Source organism: Sus scrofa, chromosome 8, assembly GCF_054392235.1.
Source record: "Sus scrofa isolate SSC_HxYL_T2T_F1_AM1 chromosome 8, Sscrofa_HxYL_maternal_Yorkshire_Landrace_v2.0, whole genome shotgun sequence".
In the NCBI taxonomy this organism is placed as follows: domain Eukaryota; kingdom Metazoa; phylum Chordata; class Mammalia; order Artiodactyla; family Suidae; genus Sus; species Sus scrofa.
Genome location: NC_139390.1, coordinates 82,586,527 through 82,604,379, shown reverse-complemented (window position 1 = coordinate 82,604,379; position 17,853 = coordinate 82,586,527). Strand labels below are relative to the sequence as shown.

General features: G+C 48.8%; 1 protein-coding gene across 4 annotated transcripts in view; it reads left to right on the top strand.

Annotated features, from left to right (window-relative positions):
- The first annotated feature begins 5,622 nt into the window (after positions 1-5,622).
- The window catches only part of FHDC1 (FH2 domain containing 1), a 45,111-nt gene continuing 32,880 nt past the window's right edge, over positions 5,623-17,853 (top strand). The window contains exons 1-2 of one of the 4 annotated variants that reach the window (XM_084972626.1): positions 5,623-5,816; positions 11,872-12,496. In XM_084972626.1, coding sequence (XP_084828752.1) covers positions 12,008-12,496 — 489 coding nt within the window. In that variant the 5' untranslated portion in view covers positions 5,623-5,816; positions 11,872-12,007. Of the gene's footprint in view, positions 5,817-5,982; positions 6,556-7,023; positions 7,377-11,871; positions 12,497-17,853 lie in introns of those variants that run through there. The other 3 variants (XM_084972627.1, XM_084972628.1, XM_021101499.2) reach the window with 3 other exon arrangements.

The window sequence follows — 17,853 nt, the reverse complement described above, 5'->3', positions numbered from 1 at the left end:
CAGCCAGACATGCATTTATCCTGAAAACCAACCAGTTTTCTAAGCACTGTACCCTCTGTAAAAAAAAAAAAAAAAAAGCCTAGATGAAGGTTTTCTGGGTAAAAACTCAGTAATACAGTTTTTCTCTTGTCTCAGTCTCCTCTTCCATCCCTGCCCACACACACACACCTTTAAAAGGAGAAAATGGATAATTTGCTCTAAGGAACCTTACTTGGGGACAAGAAGGGGTCACGGGGTGTCTAATTACCTCAGTCCTATACATGGGTAAGGATTGTCTGTAATTCCTACCTGCACATCAGGCACTGTTACTGACAGAGCACCTGTATTTACTTCTGGCAAAGGAAAAGCCGTTGACGCTGCCATGGCTCTCAATACCGCGTGTGGAAACATTTTCTATTTCAAACTTTCAGAATTCACTACTTGGCATCCAGGAACAAAATGTCTCCCTCTTAATGATCACAGCTTAGTCATTATTTACTCTATTTAAAGGCAACTTACTATTTGAATGTCTGAGCCTGCAAAAATAAAGCAGGCTTTATTGTCCATTCAAAGCTGTTTTGTCCATTCAAAGTTTTTTGAAAAATCACAGTCATGCAGAGTCTGCAATTTTCCATAAGATACTGGATGCAAGTCTGCATTCAGGGGGACATTAAAAATTCTGCTGATTTCACTTGTTTGATGTTTTTCCTCCTCCAAAGGCAACGAGGTCTAGTGATTTCTCTTAGAAACAGCTATTGCTAGAAGGGTTGATGAGTCTTTGCTTTGGTCTGCAAGTCTGTTTAACTACAGAGCTGGTAGAGATTGTTTCTTTTGCAGTTTCCAGTTGTTAAGAGCAAGGACATATAATCCTTCAGCCTATAATCTACTGAACAACTGATCTCATCAGATATGTGTCTTAAGAAGAGTAAAGATTAAGTAAATCTCAGTCTGTGTCAGAGGAGGGGAAGAGAAAGATTTAAAAATCAGTTTGATGCCTTGGTCCTGTGCCAGCGGGGACGCATTTCAGTGTGTGCCCTGGTCCTTCGAGGCCCATGAAATCAGCTCATGGTTTAGAAATACTCCTTGAGCAAATAAGCCAGTTTTAGAACTGTGAGGTGTTCTTTAGAATGGATTCTGACATAAATAAGGTCCTACTGTATAGTCCAGGGAACTATATTCAACATCCTGAGATAAATCATAATGAAAAAGAATATACACACAGAAGTATGTATAACTGAATCACTTTGCTGTCCAGCAGAAATTAAAACAACATGGACATCAATTCTACTTAAATTTTGAAAAAAGATGGAGTTCCCGTGGTGGCTCAGTGGTTAACAAATCTGACCAGGAAACATGAGGTTGTGGGTTTGATCCTTGGCCTTGCTCAGTGGGTTAAGGATCTGGCATTGCTGTGAGCTGTGGTGTAGGTCACAGACTCGGCTCGGATCTGGCGTTGCTGTGGCTCCAGCGTAGGCCAGCAGCTACAGCTCCGATTCGACCCCTAGCCTGGGAATGTCCATATGCCGCAGGTGCAGCCCTAGAAAAGACAAAAATAAACAAATAAATATTTAAAAAAATTTTTAAAAGAAAAGAAAGAATGGATCCTGACATTTGCTCAGTTTGGTTTGAAAGTTTTGCTTAGGGCGTTCCCATTGTGGCACAGTAGGTTAAGACCCCAGCTAGTATCCTTCCTCTAATTGAGGATATGGGTTCAATCCCTGGCCTCACTCAGTGGGTTAAGGATCCAGTGTTGCTGTGAGCTGTGGTGTGGGTCATAGATCCGGCTCGGATCCCGCATTGCTGTGGCTGTGGTGTAGCCTGGCAGCTGCAGCTCCAACTCGACCCCTAGCCTGGGAACTTCCATGTGCCCCAAATGTGCACCCTAAAAAAAAAAAAAAAAGTTTTGTTTAGTGGCTCCTAAAGACAGATTCAAATGCCTGATGCAGGAGAAACTGAGAGCTTCTTCAAGCTGAGGAGGTAAAGCTAGGAGAAAGAAAATGAATTGGGCAAAGGTAATGGAACAATCTGGAAGGGACGGCCTGGGGAGAGGGAAGAGCACACTGCAACAGAATTCTTCTGAAGGGCTGGGCACTTGGCACCTGGGTTGACACTTGAAGCTGTTGCCAGCACCCTGAGAGGCCTGGTGGGCTGGCCACACTGCCCATAGCTCAAGAGCCCAAGAAGGACCAGCAGCTGCCTCCAAGCCACAAACTCCAGGGCCTGCGCTGCCTGGGGATGGCTTGGCCTCTGGCATCTCTCCAGCCTTCCTCCCAGACACAGCTGCTGGCACATTTCTAGGATACAGGTGAATGGCTGATCCTAACTCCCGAGTACCAGCTTAGGTGAGGTGAAAGTGTGGCTAACAATTGATAAATGAAGAATAAACAGTCCTGTAGATTTGCAGCCTCAGATCCAACCCACTGGGATGTGAACTCTACTGGAGTTTTGTGCTCTGTTCTATTCAAGAACTTTTGGGCCACCCAATATGCACACCAGAGAAAATGCGAGTCCAAATAAGCCTGTCACCTTCAGGGTCTGCACACAATGATGCCTGTGTGATATGAGAAGCTTCGAACTGTGTGAGATGGAGCAGGATGCTGCCGGAGTGTCAGACTGAGGACAGCCACCTCTTCCCCGTGAACCTAGAGAAGGTTTTCAACAGGCAGGTAATGATGAAATCAGACTTTTCAAACCACTGACCTGAAAGCATAGTCAGGGGGAAAAATGAGGCAGAAAGAATGCCGAGGCAGTGGATGCAGAAAGCCAGTTTAACTTGTCTAAGCCAGAAAATATAGAAGGTAGGACTCCCAGGATGGCTGTCAGAATCAAGCGTGACACCCAAAATGCTGCCAACAGCAAATAAACATCAGTTCCCCCTTCCTCTAATTGGGGCTGGTGTAGTGGCAGAGGATATAAAATGCAGATGGAAGGAGTTCTCGTTGTGGTGCAGTGGAAACAAATCCGTCTAGTATCCAAGGGGACGCAGGTTCGATCCCTGGCCTTGCTCAGTGGGTTAAGAATCTGGCATTGCCATGAGTTGCCGTGTAGATGTGGCTCGGATCCCAAGTTACTGTGGCTGTGGTGTAGGCCAATTGGACACCTAGCCTGGGAATATCCATAAGCCTCAAGCAGCACATTTGGCAAATGCTTGGATAAAAGCAATTTAAAAGAAGAGTCCCCTGGTGGCTCAACAGGTTAAGGATCCAGCATAGTTACTGCTGTGGCTCTGGTCACTGCTGTGGCACAGTTTTGATCCCGGCCCAGGAACTTTCACATACTGTGCGTGCAGCCAAAAAGAAAGAAAGAAAGAAAAGAGGCAAAAAAAAAAAAAAAAAAAGAATGGGACCGATGGAAAGGGTGCAGGCAGGAAGAGTACCAGTTTGAGAGACAGAGGAATTAACTTTTAGACAATGAATTTGGACTTGAGCTTTTTCAGGGATAAAATAGATTCAAGAATCCCTGGCATATGACATCAGAGCGGATTTACCTTGGAGCTCAAGCTTTCATGCCTCTCCCTTTCCTTGGACTCTTCCAAGGACACAGAGCTGGTGTGGTGCTGGCATGTTTTGATTATTTTTCTCTGAAAGGCTCCCTCATGAGTTACACAAGCGTCAGACCCCACAAAATCTGGGCCCCTCCGCGTTGACAGCAGAACCCGTCGGATGATGGGAAATGAGGCCGGGGGAAGCCGGTTACTGTCCTCAAAGGACAAGAAGCGTGGGCAGAGAGAAGGTCTGAAGGTCAGGATGCTGTTGGGACATCGAAGGGCTGAGGGGCTGAGGACGGGTCACCAGGCTTGATCCCTCAAAAAAGTGACTGGAGTTCCCGTCGTGGCGCAGTGGTTAACGAATCCGACTAGGAACCATGAGGTCGCGGGTTCGGTCCCTGCCCTTGCTCAGTGGGTTAATGATCCGGCGTTGCCGTGAGCTGTGGTGTAGGTTGCAGACGCGGCTCGGATCCCGCGTTGCTGTGGCTCTGGCGTAGGCCGGTGGCTACAGCTCCGATTCAACCCCTAGCCTGGGAACCTCCATATGCCGCGGGAGCGGCCCAAGAGATAGCAACAACAAAAGACAAAAAAAAAAAAAAAAAAAAAAGTGACTGATCCTAGAGGACACACTCAGCGTGGGGAAGCCCAGGTTGGAGGCGGGGCTTGACTAGCGAGCGGGAAGCCTGCGCAGTGGCTGTAGACTCCTCATCCAATGAGGCTGACAGAAAAGGAGAGGAGCCCAGTATTATGACCCTTACCTGTGTTGTCAGTATTCCTTTGGGGTTATAATTAACTCCCCAAGCACGGGGTTTTCTCTCCCCTCCCCGCCTTTTTTTTTTTTTAGGGCTGAACCCACAGTATATAGAAGTTCCCAGGCTAGAGGTCCAGTCGGAGCTGCCGCTGCCAGCCTACACCACAGCCACAGCAACTCAGGGCCTGAGCTTCCTCTGTGACCTACATCATAGCTCACAGCAATGATGGATCCTTAACCCACTGATGGAGGCCAGGAATCGAACCTTTGATCTCATGGATCCTAGTCGGGATTGTCACTGCTGAGCCACGATGGAAACTCTGGGGTTTTCTCTTTTATTACACTTTCCATTCCTTAAAATTCTCCTTTCTCTCTCTCTCTCTCTCTCTCTCTCTCTCTCTCTCTCTCTCTCTCTCTCTGTTTCTCTCAAGCAGCAGCATTTGGAAGTCTCTGGCCAGGGATGGAACCTGTGCCACAGCAGCAACCCAGGCTCTTTCAGTGACAACGCTGGAGACCCCCACCCTTTTTTAAAAAAGATTTTTTCTGTGGTCTTAGTTGGATCTACTTCTCTTGATGGTGCATGTAAGCCTGGCCAAAGGGTAAAAAATGGGCCATAGGTGGGCAGGATTTAGGATTTGGGGTTGTTTTCGATTTTTTGCCCGAATGGCTTCTCTCTCTGTATCCATGGGGAGGTGGCGATTTCTACCCTGGGAGTTCCGGGACTGTGGACCAGGGTGCAGAGGCGGAAGTCATCAGGCACCAGAAGGTGGAAACGTCCTGGTCTGCTATCTGGGATCACAGAGCCAAAGGTAACGATGACTTCATCCCCGCAGAGGGCGCCTCCCCATCCCTGCAGCAGATCTCTGATGAGCCAGTTCGCCAGGGTTAGGCTTTCTTTGATTCCTCCTTTCTCACTGCCTGGCGTCATAAGTCACTTTGAAAAAAGATACGATTAAACCGCCCCCCCTCCCCGCCCCGTTTCCTTCTGTGAGGAGCTTTCCCTAGACCGCGTCTGCTCACTCGATCACCTGAAGTGCACTTTTTCTTTTCTTCTCTTTTTCTCTTCTTTTGCTTAAATATGACAAAAGTTTCTGCTACCATCACCATTAAGAAGATTAAAAACAAAAAGTAACAAATTTTCAGAATGGCAGGTCCCAGGGAGGAACTGACCTTTGGGAAGCCTTGGCCAGGCTGGGACTCGGCCATGCGGGCTGGGACAGGTCACCCAGGAGCTGCCTCTTGCTCCAGGGAGAAACAAGTGCGTTGGGCAGGTGGCCTGGCGCGCATCTGTGTGCGCGCGCGGGGTTTGAACGTGCATGAGTGTGCGTGTGTGCGCGCGTGTGCGCAGGGGAGGGTGGCGGGGCGGCTGCCGCAGAGGCTCCTTTGTGGAGGCACTTGCGGGTTCAGATCCAGCTTGGCGCCTCCCCTGGCTGGTTCCACGAGGACGCCTGCCTTTTCTTCACAGTCTGTACATCTCTGTCCCCCGCCGCCCCCACTTTCTTCGGTGGCCGACTGTCCTGCGCCGCGCAAGCCTTCGGGTGCGGGCGGCCGCGTGCCGGGTGGCGGCTTCCAGGCTCTCGGGGCCCCGCGCAGGTGGAGGTAAGCGCCGCAGCGCCGACGTGGGCGCTCGAAGGAGGGAGGGAGGAAGGGCCGAGCAGGAAAGGGCGTGCTGCCCTTTGCAGCTGGCGCTGTTAGCAGCCTGGTCTGCAGCATTGTTACCTGAGGCAGCGGCTGCGCCCCGCCCCGCGCCGCCCTGCCCCCTCGCAGTCCCGGGCAGCCCGAGCTGCTGCGACCCGAGAGGAGGCGGCGGCAGCGCGGGGAAACCGCGGGCGGTTGGGGGCGAGGAGAGCGCGGGGAGCGCCCGCCGCGGGTGAGTGAGTCCTGAGGCCCAGGCAGGGCGATCGCTGCTCGGGGGTCCCAGGGATCAGAGATTTCTAGGCTCGGGAGGGCCGGGGCAGAGATCGGCCAGGGTGGGGAGCTGCGGCTGCCTTAGAGCCTCACCGGGTGGGCTGGGGATGTTTGAGCTCCCCTGGCTTTGGCAGCTGCACTCCCCCGGCCGCAGAGGACAGTGATCGGCCCCTTGAGACGAAGACGCTTCTGTATGGACCCACATACAGAGAGCGCCTCTGGGTTAAATCTGAGTTAGATTTAGCTGCCAGACTGCGTCCAGGAGCGCGCAACTGGGGGCGGGGCACCGGGGTCCCCAGAGAGCGGGAAGCCGCGACTTGCCCCTCCTGACAGTGGGTGCTGGGCTGGTCAGGACCGCGTCCAGGTGATGCGGACAGAGGACAAGGAGGCGCTCGCTCTGGCACATTCACTCTGGCCGTGCCGAGTTCAGGTTAGAAGTTGCTCCCCTCGCTTGTGGAAGTTTAGTCAGGCAGCGGGTTGGGAGGGCGGGTCACCTCCAGCTGCCTCGGCGCCCTGCTGGGGACAGCAGGCTCTCGGTTTAATCCTCCGACCAAACACCAGGAGTCTCCCCTCTGAGTTTTTCTCGCCGGCTCCTCCCGGCTGTCTTTGGCTGATCCGCACTGCGGCCGGGAGGCTCCGGGGACCCTGACCCCAGACGTGGGTTGGTGTCGTGGCGGAGTCTCGAGGAGGGGGCGGAGCCCGCAAACCGGGAGACCACCCCCCTTTGGTTTCAAGCCCAGCGACACCTTCCCTCGTGAGCCCCCTCCGTCCGCTTGGGGAAGCCTGGCACCGAGGCCCCCGAGGAGGGGGCGGGGCCCCAGGGATGGGCGGGGAGAGGCGGGGGAGCAAGGGGCGGGGCAGGCGACCCCGCGGGGGCCGGGGAGGGGCGAGCTGGTGCGGCCTCTCCCGTCGCTTCTGCAGGCGAACCTGCGCGCGTTCAGCGCTCCCGGGAGACGGAGGGTCCGGCGGTGCCCGGGCGTCCGCCCTGTGGCCCCGCGTGTCCCCGCGGCGGGCGGCGGCCTTGCCCCGCCGCGGAGCCTGCGCGGCGCGTGTGGGCGTTTATCTGCGCCGCGCACCCGCACCCGCTCCCTCACCCCTCCGGCCGCCGCCCAGATAAGGACGCGCTGGAGCCGCCGGGGACAGCCACCCGCGTCCCTCTGCTGCTGCCGCCCGCGGCCGAGAACTCCCCGGGGACTCGGGCGGCCGTGGCGCCTTACCAGCCTTTGGTGCGGCCGAGCCGGTGGCGCTTTGGTGAGTGGCTGGGGCGGGACGGGGGGTTGGGAGCGAAAGGACGCGGTGGACAGCTCTCCAGAGCAAAAACCAAGGAAGGCGCTGAGCGCCCAGACTTTGTGAAAGACAGTGTGCCCGCGGCGTCCCCCGCGCCGAATGCCTGCGGGACCCAAGAGTCAAACATACATTTGCCCAGAAACTGCCCCTAGTGTTCGGCCCTCCGTGACCCCCTCTCCTGAACCACAGCTGTCCTCCTGGACTGAGTCGCGCGCTCCCTTCCCTCTCTCTAGAGCATCTCTTGGAGCTCCGTTTGCTTTTTTTTTTTCTTCTTCTTGGTTTGGGGACCTTGAGAGAAACTGAAAATGCACATTCACAACCAGGCGTTCTTTCTCTGCCCTCAGGGTGTTGCGCTGCCTCCGGGGCGTCTGTGGACTGTTTACGTTGTGCGGCAGGTTAAACGCGCGGCCTGGAAACCGTCTTGGGTTCTTTCACCGCTGGCAGGAGTGCCAGGGTGAGGAGTGGGATAGTGCCAGCTCTGGTTCGACTGTGTGGTTGACATTCTGCGTTTCATAATCAAGAAAGATTTTGATAGATGGTGGTAGGGAGGAGCCTGCTCCTGATGAGTTGGTGGAGAGCAAAAAATTCCATAGATTGGGTTTCCCAGTACTTTCCCCACTCCCCCCACTCCCCGCCAAGTAAAACAGGACCTCCTATTTCTCTGCCTCATCCCTCCACACCCGGCTCGCTGTGCCCCCGTTTGTCATGAGATGGGTGTGGACCAGCCTTTCCTGCTCCCACCTCACCTGTGACACATGTCACAGGGGAGAGGTTTTTTCCCTAGCGGGTTTTCCTTGGTGTTTACTTTTGAGTATTGTTGACCAGCTGAGCAACAAGGCCCCACTACCCCTCTTTCCAGAAATCTCTGGCGTTTTCCTACCTGATACACTGTGAAGTAAAGCATACTTGGGGCTTTCTTCTCTCCCACCCACTCCCTTCAAGAGGATAGAGCTCCAGCGATGTTTCTGACATCGGAGTAAAGTAACACTGGATGTTTAGGCAAGAGAGTTTAGGGCGGGCCGAGGGCTGCTTTGAAGACCCTTATAAACATTCTCATTCTAAGATTATTTGCTTGCTGATCAGCTAAAGCCTAGGTACAAGGTCACAGCCTCCCGGGGAGGGTCCTTCACTCAGACTCACCCCTGATGCGTCATGATTAGCGGACTTGAAGGGAAGTTCTCACCTTTAGAGACTTAGGTGACAGCTCTACAATTTACTCTGGGCTGGGCATTTGTCAGCCTTAGCAGCAGGCCTCCCTCCCGCTGAGGTCCCCAACCAGTAGGTGAGATGTTAAATCCTAGCCTGTCCCTGTTTGCCCTGGGGGAGATTGATGAGGCACTTGACGTTTTCCAGATAGAGCCTAAGGCTAATTCCGTTGTCCTGCATGCAACTGCCTGCTGTGTCTTTGCGGCTGCAGCAGCGCCTGTGTTCTTGGCATACTTGGCAGTGTGCGTTTGCGTCTTTACTACGGACAGTGCCATAGTAAATCAAATGCCCCTTGTGTAGCCTCGGTTTTAACATCTCGCGAGACTGTGGAAAGGGTTAGAATGTCTGTCCGCGCTCTCTTTTTCCTGCCATCTCTTTGTCATTGGAAATCCTGGCCCAAGGGGGAGGCCCTATCAAAGCCCTATTGAGGCTTGTAGTAAAAAGCATTAGCATCTTAGCTAATCATTGCTGAAGAACTTATTCATGAGAAGCTGTTGGGGGCCTAGGATCCTTGTCTGTTACCCTGGGAAAAAATTAGCCAGACAACATACCAGGAACAATGTTGTAAATTTTCCTTTGTTCCTTTAACTTTCTAAAATAACATTCTTTCTCAAGATGGGGCAGTGGTTAGAATCCTGCTGAGGCATAGCTAATGCGTGTCACTTTTTACTCTGACAAGCTTTAATCTAGTACTTCCTCTGCGAAACAGACTATACGCAAAAGGACTCATACCCCCTGGTATTAGAAGACAGTGTTGTTGCCTGACCTCTGAGGGCATAGGGCATAGTCTTTCTTGCTCTTTCTTAGTATCTCTGCATTTGCTATGTGAGGTTCAACGGCACAGCTGTGCATATACTTACATAGCACTGAATGAATGATTGCTTTCTAGGATGAAGACTTTTTTTTTTAGCTTATCATTGTTCTTAACAGGGATAATCTATAAACAAGTCAGCATATTTAGAATTGAAGGTGAATTGGAGGATTAGCAATTCTTCTATACATGAGATATTTTATGTACAGACACATTTTAAAATATGTAAGGTTAAACAGCCAAGAATACCTGTACGGTCTTGAGAAGAGTTCAAATATAACTATAAACTGTAATTGACAGTGAGTCATTTGCTTTAGGGATGCCAACTCTGAAAACAGCGTAGTTATGCCCCTAATGATAATTATGAAAACTCCGTTTAAAAGCTAGTTGCATCTCAGGTGAGCTATCAGTTAGCTTGGATAAATATTTTTGGTTTTATTTTCTAAAAAATTATCCCATGGTAATGGCCACACAACACTGTGAATATACTTCATGTCACTGATGTAAGTGGTTAAAATGCTGGAAAAAAAAATCCAGTTAATAGCTGGAAATGCTGTTTTCTACCCTTATATAATTTTCAGAGCTTAAATATTTAAATGCTTCATTAAAATGTTCTTGTAGAGATATAATCACTGATGAGTAGTGTAAAAGGACAAAGCTCACAAACCAGTAACCTAGAAAACAGACTGGAAATATTAAAGGTATGTTTCTGGTTGCCAAGGGTAACTTAGCATTTTACCTGCAAGCCCACGACATACCTTAAAGCTAACGTAGCACCTGTGTAAACAAAGCGAAATCGTATGTGCATATATGACACCAGATGTTAATAACAGCCAGCTAGATACCAGGCATCTTCGTAAAGGTGTACGTGTACAAGCTCATTCTTTTTTTTTTTAATTTTTAATTTTAATTTTAACTTATTTTTGGCCCCAGCTTGCAGCAGCTTCCTGTGGGATCTCAGTTCCCAGACCAGGGATCAAACCTGGGCCACAGCAGGGAAAGCACCCAGTCCTAGCCACTAGACCACCAGGGAGCTCCCTGAGTGCATTTATTCTTATACAGACCAATGGAATGGTGTAGCCTTATGTTACAGACGAGGATGTGAAACGTAGGTTAATTAACCTACCTCACCTCACTTCTAAAGAAGTAGCAGGACTGGAATCTGAGGGAAAGCAGTCTGTTTTTGGCGTCTCCACTCTGACTCCCAAGGCAACCCTGCCTCTTATGTCTGATCCTGAATAAAGCATCTTGCAATATTTAAATTAGTGATATGGGACCATTTACTCCTGTAGAATCCTGTATCGTTTGATGAACGTGTGTAAGTGTGAGTGAGCTTTGAACAATAATGCTGCAGTAGGATCATTACCCTCAGAAGTCCAGTCTAAAAAGCTGCCCTATGTGACACCTCAAGACCTGGACCAAACAGCCCCCTTTTCACACTCCCACAGAGTCGGCGTGGGAGCCCTGCTTTCTACATCCCCACTTCCCTGTCCTCATATCTGAATAAATGTTCGATGTTTTGACCCCTCTTTTCACATCAGGTTCACAGAAACCCAAACCAAAAACAAACATTTAAATTTCAACAAGCCACCGAAATAAGTCAGTGGCCACGTGGATAAAGAGGAGACATGTGGCAGGTGTGGCTCGCCTGGCATGTGCTTTCTCTGCTAATTGTGTCACCAAAGAAGCAGAAGGGGCAGGGAGAAGATCTAGTGGTTTCCAGATGGCTTCCGATCGTATCTGAAGCCATAGTGGAGGTCAGTCCCAACCTCCTCATTTTACCGATGAGAAGGCCCAAGTCTAGTGGGGTGCAGTGACTTTTCTTGACTTAGAGCTGGAACCTTTCACCTTCATGTCTGGCATTCTTTTCTCTATTTGCGCGGAAGCGGCATCACCCAGTGTGGAGGCAATATGGTGGCCGTGACTCCAGGGAAGTGAGCTTGGCCGTGATTTTATCATCCCCAAGTGCCCTGCCTCTTCTGTGCAGGGTGGAGGAGGTCCTTTGACCCCTCCAGTTGGCAGGGGACATGTCTCTACTGGAGAAAGGCAGAGTCACTAAGACCTCAGCCATTTGGGTAATTTCACCAGGGCTTGGGGATCCGTTGCCCAAAGAAAACAAGCCACTTAATGAACAAGCTGCTTATTCATAAAGCGAGCAATACTTGCTGAACCCATTGTGCATTCTCAATAAATATGTGTTTTATTGATGAGTGGAAGGTCTCCAAGTTGGATTTATCGCTGCTGCATTGGCAACCTCCCTAGGTAGTAAGACTTGGTTCGCCTTTAGAAAAGCATTAGCCCTGTTAAATTCTCTTTTGGATGTGGTGCTCCTCAGTGATTTTAATATCCACCTACTCCAGGAGGACGAGCACTAGCCTGGGAAGGGGAATGGGGAGCATGGCAGTGTTTTCCTGCTCTGATTTTAAAGTTTTATCTTTGTAGGTTTGGAAGATGACACACCACACAGTTGCCTGTCCTCTGGTGGCCGACTAGCGGGCGGACAAGTATGACCCAAGTTTGATGTCTGTGCCTGCTTCCCCAAGGTCAAGAAATTATCTCCTTAGACGGCAACAGTACTATGCACGTTATGAATTGTGTCTCCTCGGTCAGCGATAAAGGAAATGGGAATATCGCCCCGGCCGCTGGATTCATGATCGGGCAAACGCCGCCACCACCCTCTCCTCCTCCACCCCCTCCTCCTCCACCATGTCCATACTCAGGGGCAGGGTTTCCTCCTGCTCCTCCCCCTCCCCCTCCCCCGCCTCTGCCTGGGGGGCCTCCGGTCCCCCCTCCCCCCCCAGGACTACCGCCACCTTCTCACCTGAACGGCTACAGCCACCTTGGTAAGAAAAAGCGGATGAGAAGCTTTTTTTGGAAAACCATTCCCGAGGAGCAAGTTCGGGGCAAAACCAACATCTGGACCTTGGCAGCCAGGCAGCAGCATCACTACCAAATTGACACAAAGACCATCGAGGAGCTGTTTGGGCAGCAAGAAGAGAGTGCCAAGTCCTCCCCTTCTAGGAGAGGGGGCCCTTTAAATTCGTCCTTCAGGGAGGCCAGAGAAGAGGTAAGCATGGACCTCCGAGGGCTAACCCTCCCCACACGGCGCTGTTTTGTGTTTGGGGGTGTCGTGCTTGTTTCAAAACCTGCCCACATCACTGAGAAATGAGATAATGCAAGTGACTGTGCCCGGGAATGGATAGAAGGGGCCTTAGATGATGCACTTGAGCTGAGTAGCAAAAAAGTGGAGGGCGCGTGCGAGCTGTATCCTCCCAGACGTCCCGGAGGATCATGACCTCATGCGGAGAACATGCTATGTGGGGCCTCGCTCGGTGGCCTCCCAGCACTGCCCTGCCTCTCGCACATCTGCTGCCGTTTCCCCTGGCGGAGCAGTTCTGCTGAAGTTCGGTACTGTTCCTCTTGACTGGAATCGAAAACTGAGCTCCCGAACGCAGGTATCTGAGATTAACTGGAGCTTTCTGAGACACAGTGCCTTTTATTAAATTACATCATTAAATGATGGACATCCTTAGACTTTTATCTTATTTTTCCCTCCAGTTTTCTTTCCACAAGTGTTTCGAGGTGGTCTTCATTCCTCGGATCTCTGACTTAAATTTTGGCCGTTGTTGGAACGGAGATTCCAGAGAGCCAAAGCATAAAGCTATTTTCAGACAGATTTTCTAGGAAGCACGTTTCCAGTGAACACTAACAGTGTTACTTTGGGGAATATGTAAAGCTGGTGAGAGCTCCCTGATGGCCTAGCAGTTAAGGATCCAGCATCATCACTGCTATATCTCGAGTCACTGCTGTGGCGCAGGTTCGATCCCTAGTCAGGACCTTTCATATGCTGTGGATGCAGAAAAAAAAAAAATCTAGCTAGCAAATTATAAGAAGTTAAATGAAATCATGGCCTTAGAGCTACAGTTTCTCTCTATATTACAGTTTCTATACATTTTCTATACATTATAGAGCCTGTGTCAAAAGTTGCATTTGTAAGTACTCTCTGTTTAGAATCTGTACTGAAAGTAAATTAAGGAACCTCTTCTTGCTCAAAGAGACAATTAGGAAAGCAGAGGTTAAAAGAAAAGAATGCTACTCTCCCCCCAACAACCACAATGGGCAATGGAAATGCATCATTTTTTAATCTGTTGCAAAGGAGCAGAGAAAATTAGGTCAAAGATGGAGCTGACTAGATAAGAGGGTGGGCAGGGCTCTGGAGTGAAGGAGCTGCTCTCTGCATTATTGAATTCTTGAGCTCTTTTCTGTCTGGCTCAGGAATTCACTTGGGGGCCCTTGGAGTTGGCAGTACAGCCCCCTCTTGAAAAGGCCAATAGTCAATTTATTATAAAATCAAAGACTCCTAGGATTGGAATTAGGTGTAGGTGGTGACATGATTTGAGAGGAAGTCTTTCAAGGCCTTCTCAGAGCCCTAATGTGCTGAACATGGCTTTCCCTGCTCTTTCCTTTATTCAGAGCCCGCTCTTCCTTCCTTCCTTCCTTTTCTTTCTTTCTTTCTTTCTTTCTTTCTTTCTTTCTTTCTTTCTTTCTTTCTTTCTTTCTTTCTTTCTTTCTTTCTCTCTCTCTCTCTCTCTCTCTCTCTCTCTCTCTCTCTCTCTCTTTCTTTCTTTCTCTGCTTTTTGGGGCTGTACTTGTGGCATATGGAAGTTCCCAGGCTAGGGGTCGAATCAGAGCTGTAGCTGCCAGCCTACACCACAGCCACAGCAACTCACGTCTGTGACCTACACTACAGCTCACAGCAGCACCAGATCCTTAACCCACTGAGTGAGGCCAGGGATCAAGCCTGCGTCCTCATGGATGCTAGTCGGATTCATTTCCGCTGAGCCACAATGGGAACTCCACCCTTAACCATTTTTAAGCGAGCAATTCAGCGTCCTAGAAACATCCACATTGTTGTACAACCACTGTCACCATCCATCTACAGATGTCTTTGCATCTTGTAAAACTGAACCTCTGTCCCCATTAAATACTAATTCCCCTTCCCCCCTCCCTCCAACCCCTGGCAGCTACCCTTCTACTTCCCATTTCTGTGAATCTGACGCCTCTAGGGACCTCACACAGTAGCTGTCTTTTTGTGACTGGACTGTTTCACTCAGCACAGTGTCTTCAAAGTTCATCCATGTGGTATCAGGTGTCAGAATTTTAAGGCTCAGTAATATTCCGTGGAATGTATAACACACTTGCTTTATCCCGTCATCGGTTGGTGGACACTTGGGCTGTGAATATGAATGATGCTGCCGTGAATATGGGTGTGCAGACATCTTTAGTTTTAGCACACCTAGGTCCTTGCCAGAGAGTCTAGAAAGAGAAATTAAATCACCGTGACTGTGTATCATATGATAATCTGACTCTTCAACTCTTCAGCACTCAGGTAGGATAAGTAGTGTAGGTAGATGGATTTGAGTGCATATTAGATAATATCATTGAATAACAGCAGGTTATCCAGAGTTAGTTTCCATTTTTCATGCTATCTATCTCCAGCATGACCAGAAATACTGTATATACTTTATTTTTTGGTGGAAGGAAATAATACAGGCTATTTTCTTCTTTTTTTAAAAAAAAGTTTAACAATTTTAAACTTTTTATGGCTGCACCCAAAGCTTATGGAAGTTCCCAGGCCAGGGATTGAATCTAAGCCACAGGTGCGGCCTGACACATCTGTGACAACACCGGATCAGTAACCCATCTCACTGGGCCAGGGTTCGAACCCGTGCCTCTGCAGCAACCTGAGCCACTGCAGTTAGATTCTTAACTGACTGTGCCGCACGCAGTGGGAACACCTAGATTTTCTTCTGAAGAAGTTACAGCACAGCAGAGTGATAGTCTATCACGGACCGAAAGTAGATCTTACAATTTACTCTGTAGTAAGTGGAGTTCAGGGTTAAAACTGTGGACCGTTCAGCCAAGGAACCCATCTTGAGCCTGAATGTGGCTTTCCAGTCTGTTGCTGCACAGCTCGTAATTCTGGAGTCTCAAACGTGCCAAGGATCAGATTATGTCCCCTTGAAATGTAATAACCTCCTGCAGAAATGGCCTGTCATTATGCGGTTGGTTCCAACTTTAAAGGGCTTATAAAGCATTACAAATAAGTCCCATTACCCTCTGAGGGAAGAAGTTACTGGGAAATAGGAAAGAGCTGGGTTTGGGAATGGCTGAATTTAGGAAGAACTCACCATTTTAGGTAAGCTTACTATTTTAAGTACATTAGAACATGGAGTAAGGGAGCAAAGGTTTTGAAATACTATCCTTGAGTCTTTGTTAACTAAAAATTGACTGGAAGAGGCTACAGAGGTTACAATAATAATTATAATAAAGTACTTGAAAATAACAAAGACTATGACTGGGGATAATAATAAAGAGATTCAACTCAAACCCCACCTTCTTTTCGGAATTCACTGATCTCACCCTCAAGAAGTCCCCTGTCCATCTGTTCCCGCTGCTCCTCAGCTCCTCCAGCTGGTTGGTTGGGGATGTGCTTGGTTCCTATAGAAGCCGAAATGCTCCTAAGTGGGGGGTGATCCTCATATTGGTGTCTTCCAAAGAGAGTAAAGACAACTGAGCTGACAGAACCGAACCGAGGGAGGGAAGGCATCAGTATGATAGGTCAAAATAAGATGGAGAGGAGGTCTGTGGAGTTCCCCTTGTGGCACAGTGGTTAATGAATCTGACTAGGAACCATGAGGTTGTGGGTTCGATCCCTGGCCTTGCTCAGTGGGTTAAGGATCTGGTGTTGCTGTGAGCTGTGGTGTAGGTTGCAGACGCCGCCCAGATCCTGAGTTGCTGTGGCTGTGGTGTAGGACGGCGGCTACAGCTCTGATTCGACCTCTAGCCTGGGAACCTCCATATGCTGCGGGTGCAGTCCAAGAAATGGCAAAAAGACAAAAAAAAAAAAAAAAAAAAAAGATGGAGGAGGTCTGAGGAGGGAATGTGAAACCTGGAGACTGTAGTTGATAATGCCTGGTCCAGTGGGTTGAAGATCTGGTGTTGCTGCAGCTCTGGCTTGCATCTGATCCGTGGCCTGGGAACTTCCATATGCCTCGGGGCGGCCAGGGGTGGGGGGTGGGGGAGGAAATGGATAACACTGCATTCTATCATTGAAATTTGCTAAGAGAGTGGAACTTTACTGTTCTCACCAAAAAAAAAAAAAAAAAAAAAAAGGAAAAAAGATAAATATGTTGATTAGGTGAGGGAATATATACATGTAAGCAATGTGTACAGATGTCAAACCACCATGACATGTACCTCAAATATCTTACAATTTTGTCAATGAAATGAAAAAATGAAAAAAAAAAGAGAAAACTGAAAAAAAACACAAATGTTGAAACACTTGAGGCCACTCACGATGGTATCTGCAGTAATATGACAATGAATTTAATTCATTATACCACAAAAGAAATGATTAAAATCACTTATTAGAACAAGACAGGACGGGAAAGAGAGAGGAAGGAAAGATGGCAAGAAGATTGGTTTTTCTAAATTTATGAAAAGCGATGTTATTCTCCCACATGGCGATTCAGGTGTCGGCCATTCTTTGTCAACTGGTGTTGCGGTCCCAGAATGTTCTAGAATTTTGAGACATGCTTAGTCCAAAACTATGGAACTAGGTAGAGAATTGGAAATATATTTGAAAGGAAAAAAAAAAAAAAAAAAGCTTCAGTAGGGCTTTGATTTTTTTCCCTTTGGGGTGGGAGAGGGACATTTCCCAATGGACAGCCAACCACAAATTAAAAGGAATGAAAAAGCATCAAAACTTGACAAGTTCATCTGTATTATAGGATACAGGAAGACTTTAAATTTTGCTTTTCGGATTTGACATAGGATTGAAATAACTATTACTTAGTGTTATTTAGGTAAGGAAACTTCTTTTGACAAATTGGAACAAAGGTAGTTTAAACATCTCTTCTTTTACCTTGAGGACCTTAGGCTAAGTGAAATCAATCAGTCACCAAAGGACACGTACTGCGTGATTTCACCTACACGAAGTCCCCAGAGTAGTCAGACTCACCAAGACAGAAAGTAGGAAAGGAGGCTGCTGGGGTGGGCAAGGGCGATGGGGAGTTAGTGTTTCATGGGGACAGAGTGATAGTTTTGCAAGATGAAGGGTTCTGGAGATGGATGGTGGTGGCCATGGTTAGACAGCAGTGTGAATGACTGAACGTCCCTGAACTGTATACTGAAAAATGAAGGTGGTATCTCGTATGTGTATTTTACTGTAACTTCAAAAAAGAAAACCTTTTTTTTCCCATTCCCTTTTCAAAATAAATTCTTCCTTTTTAAAAAATAGAAATTCTCCTTTTGGAGTTTCCCATTGCCGCTCGGTGGGTTAAGAATCCAGTGTTGCCACAAGCTATGTCACGGGTCACAGCCACGGCTCGGATCTGGCATTGCTGTGGCTGTGGTGTAGGC